We start from the raw sequence: 9,171 nt of genomic DNA on the forward strand, positions 1-9,171 counted from the left end.
CCCGCCACCAATGTTTATTATTATTATTACTCTCACATTTTTGTAGACTTTATCCTAATCTTCATTTTGTGCTACCAACGATCCCAAACTTTTCATAAATACGTAACTAGAGTCCAAAATATCCATTTGACCGTTAGTTGACCAAAAGTCAAATGGTTAACTGAATTTTGACCAATTTTAAAAGATTAAAATGGTGAATTTATATTTATTATAATAAAAAAATTAAAATAAAATGAAATAAAACAAAATAATTAAATCAAAAAATTAAAAAACCAAAATCCAATTCGAAGGGTCAACTCTCCTTCCTTACCTCAAAACTAAACCCAAGTCGTCGCCACCACCATCCACAAGACTCCGGTTATCGCCACCAAAACCTCCACTCTTCAAGAAATCAAGACCAAAACCTTCACTCCTCAAATGAAAAAGTTGCAGGGAAGCTGAAGAACAAAAAACTCGGGACTGTTGAAAGAAGAAACTCGCGAAGCCGAAAAAAAACTCGCGACGATGACAGCATAACGTCTTCATCTGGGATTTGACAAAATCCTGTAGTATGTCCTAATTTCCAATAGTATGTCCTAAAATCGAATGGGATTTTGAATAGTTGGCCAGAGCACAAAGGTTTTCGATTTATAGTGCAATGCAGTTTTTCCATTTACAATGCAATGGTGTTTTTGGGTTTCGACTTTTATGTGTTTTGGCTAGTCGATGGTGACTGTTGTTTTGGAGGAGTAGTTGAAGGAGGAGACCCTTTTTTGGCCAGTCAATGGTGTCGTTGGCTCGGCGATGGCCGGTGATGACAAAGAGGGTTTAGTTTTGAGGTTGGGGATGGGTGAGGTGAGGTGGGGTGGGAAGGGGTGGCATGGGGGGGAAGATAACCTTTTGAAAAGGGTTTTAGTTTTTAAATTTTTTGATTTAATTATTTTATTTTAATTGTTTTATTATATAAAATATAAATTTACCATTTTAACCTTTTAAAATTGGTCAAAGTTCAGTTAACCATTTGATTTTTGGTAATTGGACTCCAGCTACATATTTATGAAAGGTTTAGAATCGTAGGTGGCATAAAATGAAGATTATGATAAAATCTACAAAAATGTGAAAGGTTAGGGATCACTGCTGCAATTTTCCCTAGTTTATATGGAAGTAAAATTGTTGGATTTTTGTTGCTTTATTGATAAATACTAAATTTTTGACTAAATTGTTGTGTCTCGTCATCTTATCTTGGATAACTTCAATTGTTGTCGTCTTATTAACTTATTGTTGAATGTTGTTGCCATATATATATATATATAATTTTTGGATGTTGAATTGACAAAATAAGTCACTCCTATTTGTTCTATAGTACAGTAACAAGAGGATATTTTGGTTTAAGCCCCTGTTTGATTTTCATTACATTACATTACATTACATTACATTCTATTTTTCTCTCTCCTATTTTCAACCACACAATCTTCCATAAAATAATATTACACGTAAATCGAAAATTTTTCTTTCTTTTTCAACCACTCATTTTTCAAAAAATACTATTCTATACATTAAATTTTCCCCGTAATGGGGGTCAAACAGGGGCTAAATCATTGAGTGTCACGTGTAATACGGCTTTTGATAACAACAATTCATCATAATTATATCCAAATTGGGAAACCTAAAAATGTATTCTGCTGCATATTAATTAGGGAATTTGGGAATAAAAATTCTACATAATGTTCACCAGAAAAAAGTATAGATAGACACGACTTTCCCTTTTCTTTAAACTTCTTCACAATAAATAAATGGTTACCCATTTTTCGTTATAGAAAAATAATATCTATTTTTCTTCTTGTCGATGTCATAGAAAAATAAAACGAGTTCATAATTTGTTACTAATATCCGATTCTATCAAATCTTTATATTAACACAATCACGAAGATAAATCTTAAAAAAAAAATTATGATATTAAAATCCTCCGTCTTATTTCAACGTCGCATGAACCCCATAAGCGTTTCAACTTCTAAATTAAATAAATTGATAAAATAACAATGAAATGGGGTTGGATTCCCAACACTTCACGTAATATGGTTACGAGTCTTCGATCTTCAAAATTGAAATTTTGATTCCTCCAACATATTTGAAATTGTAAATTTCAAACCCAAGTAAAGAAAATTATTAAATTAAACGTTATAAATCAAAATTGCATGTGACTTCAAGTTAAATTGGATATAAATGTTAAGTAATTTGACAACTATACCCTCTAATTATGAGTCATGTGAAAATCACGAACGATTTTAATATCTACATCAGTGATTTATGTTACTTGAGAACTCAAATTAACAAATTTAAATAAGTTGAGAACTTAAAATCACAACTTAAAAAAAAAAAGAAAAAAGAAAAAAGGGTTAGAATCACACATCGTAAAAGATTATGGAACCTAAACCTAACTTACCCATTTAATATTTGCTCAAAGTTCCAAAAAAGGAATAATCATAATTTATTTCGGAATATATGTATTATAGTACTACTAAGTAGTAATTAATGAAAAAAGATTATATCCTTCTCAATTATACTGAATCTTGAAAAGTGAGGAATGGTCCTGACATTCTGGTTCCTCGGTACAAAAAATTTAGGCCGTAGAATTTCAGTACCCAAAAAGATACATTATTCGATCCGAAAACTGTGACGTGGCAACAAGTATCAAATTTCCCATCATTCTCCATCCTTCGTTTTTAAGCAATTAGGATTTTTCCCCCTTTCTTTTTTAACGTTTCATACACAACAACAAAGTAAAAAAAATCAATAATTAAAGTAACAACAGTATCAAGAATAAAAATATTAATAGAAAATAGAAAAAAAAGTTTTTTTAATATTAATTTTTTAATTTTCGGTCTCATAATTCATTGTGCTACTTGGTTTCTTACAAATGTCAACAAGATTCCGGCTGTTTGATGAGCCTGTCCATGTGTATATTGTGTGTGAACATATCTAAATCTATATATTAGCCATTCAATTCACTCCTTATGAATCATATTCGCGAAGAACACAATTCTTAACCATGGCGGAGGATCTTCACGATGGCGGGAACTGGTGTTGTTCATCAAGAATTGCACTTGGTTCTTCTCCATGTTCATTGGCAATCAACGGTGTAGAAAGCTTTGGATGGCCAAGTGATCATCATATGATGAACATGAAGACTACAGGATCTGGTGATAACGAGTCTGGTTCAGCTTCAGATGGCTCTATTGTTCTTCAGGAAATGCAGAAACCAGACTCAATCCTAGAAATGATGGGAATTACCCTTTCACCATCCACAGCAACTGATAATTGGAATCAAGATTTATTGTAAGTTTATTGAACCAATTCTTGCTTCTTCTTCTTCTTTTTAATTATTATTATTATTTCAACTTCTGTCCCACTAATCAATACCCTTAATAGTCCAAATATTCAGTGCTTGTAAAAAGGTGGGCAATTCAGACTTATTTTCTTGTAATCATATGAAAAAGGAAGTCAAGTTGATCCAAGAAATTCATTTCTTTCTTCTTGTCATTTTGCAGGAATGCCAATGGAAATTCTCAAGAAAATTATTCCCACATGCTACAACAAGACCTCAATTCCAGCGTGAATTGTTTGCAACAATTTGGCGTCGACTGTTGTCAAATCCATAAGGACTGGAATTCAAGAAACATTTCAGGGGTTGTTGAAGATTTGTCCATAAACTCAATCAAACAAATGAATCATGGTTTTGAGGAGCCCTTGGCTTCAATAACTAGCTCCAATATAAGCACAGAAACTAGTCGAAGTTTTTCAACTTGCTTGCCATTGAATTCAGCTTCGTATGGCTACACTTCAGCTTGGCTAGAAAGTTTACTCAATACAGATTCTCAGCCGCAGCAATCTTTATTGAAAAACTCGAATATGAACTTTAGACCTACTAATTCTTTGCAATTATCGAAGAACACACCTCCCTGGACTGCTGCTGCTGCTGTAGCTTCAAATGACACAGGAAATTTTTTTCCTTCAACAAAATCCCAGTTCCTGCCATCAGCTCTTGATACGAAACTTAATCTTCCCAACCTTGCTGCAAAGGTGAATCGAGACTGTTTATTTATTTATTTATTTTTCTGGCATGTGACTAGGGTTTTTCAGAATTGAAAAATTCAGTAATATCTCTAATTTTCAGGCAAACAAAACGGCTCGAGACTTGAACTCAATAACAAATAAATCCTGCAATGAGCCTACATTCAAACGTCCGCGACTTGAAACACCATCTCCATTACCAACATTTAAGGTACTAATAAGCTTATGCCTTTAATTAGGATTTTTATTTTTCAAGTGAAAGAATTATAATATATTTGTGCATAGAAATGGACAATGACTTTCAGCTTTTTCATCAGGTCCGAAAAGAGAAGTTGGGGGACCGAATAACTGCTCTCCAGCAGTTGGTTTCACCTTTCGGAAAGGTAAAAATTTGGATTTTTTTCCTAACTTTTTGACAAGTGCATTATTCTTTTGTAATCACTGAATGGTTGTCGCTTTTCCAGACTGATACTGCATCTGTTCTACAAGAAGCAATTGAGTACATCAAATTTCTCCATGATCAAGTCAGTGTATGTTCCATTTTCTTGAACATTTATTACGAATACTTTGAAATTTGATTTTTTTATTTTTATTTTTTTCAAATATGTTGGTGTCTCCTTGCTATCAGGTATTGATTGCTCCTTACAAGACAAATGTACCTCCTGTTCAACGCCAACAGGTAGGACCTAAAGCAAACTCTTAACTTTTCGATATTTTCAGGCAGATCATTATATGTTCATACTCATAGGAATTTGGGATCATCAATCATATATTTTGTTCAGACTGCTGGGAAGCTTAAGAATCAAGAAGGGTCGGAACTCAACCTTAAAAGCCGAGGTCTTTGCCTGGTGCCCATATCAAGCACCTTCTTGATTTCAGCTGAGAATACATCTGACTTCTGGACACCAACATTTGGAGAAAGATTCAGGTAGAGAAGACTATTAAGCAAAGGAAGATAGAGAAGTAGAACTGATTGTCAACAAGTTAAAAATGGATAAAGAGAAGAATTGGAAGCATGGAAGCCACATTGTCTGCAAGTATACAGGAAAAGCATGTCCAAGAAAAAGAGAGACAATGCTGGACCATCTAATGTAGGCCAGAGAATGATTCGGTGGAATTAATAATCATAATATCGAATTTTCATAGTAATATTTGTGTTTTAGTTGATAAACGTGCTTTACGAACAAGAACAGGAACAAGTGCTAAATTTAGCTGAGTTTTAGGACAGTATGAATTATGGTTGTGCTGAATTTAGCAGCTTATGAAGGGGCTTTTGTTCCTGTTTCTATATTTTCTGTAGGGTATCCCCAACTTTTATTTATGCAAAAGATGAAAAAGAAATTGAAAGAAGAAGAACTAAATGTGTGTGTGCAGCTTTTTTCATTTTTGTAAGATTTAATTTCTTCAATAATTTAATTGGAATGCTGTAGTGCAAGTCCAAATGTAAAGGTGAGGGCTGGTCTACTTCACCATTGTTTGTTTAGCCATGCACAGTAGAGGATAGCCCAACCTTACCTAAGTCTCCGGCCGCTAGCCAGCCATATGAAGCTTTTTAATTTTTCTTTCACAGCATCTCCAATTGCTGTGTAAAATAAATCTCCGAAGTGGCTGAAAATTGCTCCAATGGAAAGACGCAATGAAAATACAAATTGCATTTTCTGACGGTGCAAAGAAAATACAAATTGCATTTTTCGATGAAAAATGTGGAAAAAGATTATCTTTCTTTACATCCGCATATGTAAAAAGTAGATTTAAATCTTCCCATTGAAGCAAAATTTAAATTTTAATCCATCGAGATGTAAATGAGGATGCAAAAGTGATTTTGAAGATAGAAATTTACACCCAATTTTAAACCACCATTTGAGATGCTCTCAGATCATTTTCTTGGACGATTCGGCCTGACTTACCAATGTTGCAGGTGGATTTGTTATCTAAGAAGATGAGATTAGCTGTTCTATTTTACACTTCTAAGCTAAATTCCTATTCTACCTATAAGGTTTCACGAAGTTACATTGGGTTGGGCAATGTAGTGTTCATACATCTGCCTTCATATAATCTTTGAATATTTAGTGCAAAAAGGCATGTTTAGCATGTTAAACTATGAACACTTGATATAAGAAACAATGTCATGATTGTAGTATATATTTATATATTTTTTAGTGGATCGTGCTGATAAATAATTATTCAAGTGTTCAACACCTAAGGCTTGAATTATTAGGCTGATAGGTATAGAGTTTCATCTTGATTCATGGATTATTACCTCTCTCGATCCAAGTCTAAAAAGAATTCAATTTTTGTTCTTTATAGAGCGTGGCTTGGTTAAAAAGAGGCAAAAAGAAGAAGAGACGTGAAGAAATTCTCCAAATGGATAAGTATCTTGGTATCATTGCTAAGTTAGAAAAAGTTATTGCAATCTTGCTTTGATAGCCAGCAATGCTTTAGCCTGTCTTGGCTAATCATGGCAAAAACTCTGTCTTCTTTGAGAAGTTTTACCATTTTAAATTTTGCTTTTTCTGCGTGCCAAGTATGTTGGACTTGATAAGATTGAACGCCAATATACGTTTATATCTTATGTTATCCAATATAACCCAATACAGAGCAACAAAGTTGCACAAACGTTTCTTATGCATTGCCAACTAAAACCAAAAGCCTGTACAAATTCTGGAGGCAATTTTCTTGCAGGGCATCCATCTGATTCTAATAGAAATTATGATAGCTTTACACTAGTTTTTTTTTTATAGATAATAAGACTCTGCATTATGTAAAATGCAGCACTGATCACATTCAATTTAGAGTTAAAAAATAAAAATCTAATTCTTGTTACAATAAATCTGCTTGTATAGAATTGCAACTGCTAGAATTTCACCAAAAGCAGATGTGGCAATGCTTGGTTGGTCCGCTGTTTTTTTTTTCTTCTTTTTTTCTTTGCCATGTCTAACAAAAATCTGCCATGTGTATTCTGGTAAAATTCTGGCATAATTTTTTTGTACAGGCAACATGACTGTTCTTGTTGAGAAGGCGGACAGGATAGAGGGAGCATTATTCGAGTAAGTTTTTCCTGGTTTTGATTCTGATGGTGAGTTTATCTGATTTCAATTCACATAACCACTTTAAACCAAATTATGAATGCTGAATAGCTCTAGGTACAGTATAAAGAAAATCTCATACATAATCAACACTAATCTTCAACTAGAAAAGGAAAGTTTATTGTGTTGAGAAACTATTACAATTATTTTGATGAAAATAGATGCAAATTTGAAATTGAAACAGAACTTTGATAGGAATAGGAATAGGAATAATACTGAAGAGTATGAATGATGCATTTCACTTGTAGAAGAAAGAGGAATTAGACAGTTCCTTTTAGCTTCTTTGCAATGGCTGCAATGTGCTTTCCTTGGTGAAAAGCTTGCCCCAATTCAAGTTCTGTAGGCTGTCTAGAACCATCTCCAGCAAAGGTTCCAGCACCGTACGGGCTGCCACCCTTAATATTCTCCATCTCGAACATGCCGGCCCCAAAAGTGTAACCAATGGGCACGAAAATCATACCGTGATGGACAAGTTGGGTAATGGCTGTTAAGCTGCAGAGTAACGAAATCCCAACTCAGTCTTTTCTTCTTAAATTTCTTAACACGTTAAGAGTTCAAAAGGGTAGTAGAGGCAGAAGAAAAGCTTACGGGGTAGTTTCTTGTCCACCTCCTTGTGACCCGGTGCTGTAAAAGATGCCAGCAGGCTTCCCTGCTAGTGCCTGGGTCCTCCATAGGCCCCCGGTCGAGTCAATAAATGCCTTGAATTGAGCAGCCATCATACCAAATCTAGTTGGGAAACCAAATATGATTCCATCGGCCTCGGTGAGCTCATTTGGGGTAATGACCGGCACATCACTCTTTGGTGGTGCACTCATCTTTGCAAGAATCTCGTCAGAAAGAGTTTCCGGCACCTGTTACCATTGCAACTCGTATAAATAACAAAAAAAATACATCTTGATCTTCATATTCTTGTTATTAACTATTACAAGTTGTTTCTGAATAAATAGAAGGCAAGGACTTTTTTGACTCCGAAGGTTTTATGGTAAACTTTTAAGAATACGGAAATTTCACCCCAATGAAATTTGTAGATGTAATTCGAAACTCCCTTCAAAAGCAACATCGGAGTGCATCAAGAAATGGAATCTTTGAGATGAAGCTATTACTAAACAACTCTTAAGCTAATCACACAAGGATTCACAGAGACGGAATAGCTCGAGCCATATATTGCCCTTAAATTTGTAATGAAATTTGTTTCTACAAAACCATGTTCGAATATCAACTTTTGTCGTCCTTTCAACCAAACTATCAAACGAATCATCATTAGTTAGTTTCTAATTATTCTGCATCCTAGAAAGAAGCAATTACAAAGACTTGAGTAAGTGAGGATCTTCAGTTAACAATTGAAAAATTAGAACCCAAAAAAACAAAAAATCACAAACCTGCCAAAGTTTGGCCTCTACTCCTTCAACAGATTCGGCTCCTTTCTTGATCTCCTGAGCTAGTCCCTCGACATGTCCATATGTAGAATAGTATCTGCATCATAAATTGAAGTTTGTTAGCTAAGAATTTATATGACTAAAGATGTCAATAGGTAAGTTCTGTCACATACACTTTCTATTACTTTCAAAACTTCGAATGATGCAAGAATCAGTAAGGTGCCATCAATATAATACATGCTAATAACCAGTTGCCTCCATTGCAACTAATGTGGGTGATAAGAGTATCTCCAATGGTGGCGTAAATTTGGGTGTAAATTGATATCTCTAAAATCACTTTTGCATCCTCATTTACATCCTGGTTAATTTAAATTTAAATTTAAATTTTGCTCTAATGGAAGGATCTAAATCCACTTTTTCCTTCTTGTGGATATCAATTGTGCATTTATATATATATAAATGCAATTTGAATTTCCTTCGCATCTCTGCATTAGAAAGGTTTCCGGCCACTTCAGAGATCTAAATTACAATGCAAATCTATTTTACACCACGATTGGAGATACTCTAAGTACTATGAGCTGTTAGATACATCTATGGGAATAAGAATATTAACTCTCTCTTAAATTAGCACGTACATCTAGTCTTGCACCTCAAAAATG

The 9,171-nt window shown here is 34.2% G+C and overlaps 2 protein-coding genes across 3 annotated transcripts; one reads left to right on the forward strand and one right to left on the reverse strand.

Annotated features, from left to right (window-relative positions):
- The first annotated feature begins 2,877 nt into the window (after positions 1-2,877).
- On the forward strand, positions 2,878-5,338 carry LOC111370683 (transcription factor bHLH112-like). Of its 2 annotated transcripts, none has more exons than XM_022992512.1 (7): positions 2,878-3,315; positions 3,528-4,059; positions 4,154-4,261; positions 4,368-4,433; positions 4,515-4,580; positions 4,679-4,729; positions 4,833-5,338. In XM_022992512.1, exons 1-7 carry the CDS (start codon positions 3,029-3,031, stop codon positions 4,980-4,982), a joined length of 1,260 nt encoding a protein of 419 aa, XP_022848280.1. In that variant the 5' UTR covers positions 2,878-3,028; the 3' UTR covers positions 4,983-5,338. The 2 variants fall into 2 exon arrangements, with proteins under 2 accessions (XP_022848280.1, XP_022848281.1); XM_022992513.1 differs by having other exon boundaries at positions 4,515-4,574.
- Positions 5,339-7,194: 1,856 nt separating this feature from the next.
- LOC111370684 (probable NAD(P)H dehydrogenase (quinone) FQR1-like 1) lies at positions 7,195-8,639 on the reverse strand. Its single transcript, XM_022992514.1, has 3 exons — positions 8,516-8,639; positions 7,725-7,987; positions 7,195-7,628 (listed from the first exon to the last, which is right to left on the reverse strand). Exons 2-3 carry the CDS (start codon positions 7,949-7,951, stop codon positions 7,397-7,399), a joined length of 459 nt encoding a protein of 152 aa, XP_022848282.1. The 5' UTR covers positions 7,952-7,987; positions 8,516-8,639; the 3' UTR covers positions 7,195-7,396.
- Between the last annotated feature and the right edge of the window lie 532 nt (positions 8,640-9,171).

The sequence above is a fragment of the Olea europaea genome, chromosome 21 (assembly GCF_002742605.1).
Source record: "Olea europaea var. sylvestris chromosome 21, O_europaea_v1, whole genome shotgun sequence".
NCBI lineage: Eukaryota > Viridiplantae > Streptophyta > Magnoliopsida > Lamiales > Oleaceae > Olea > Olea europaea.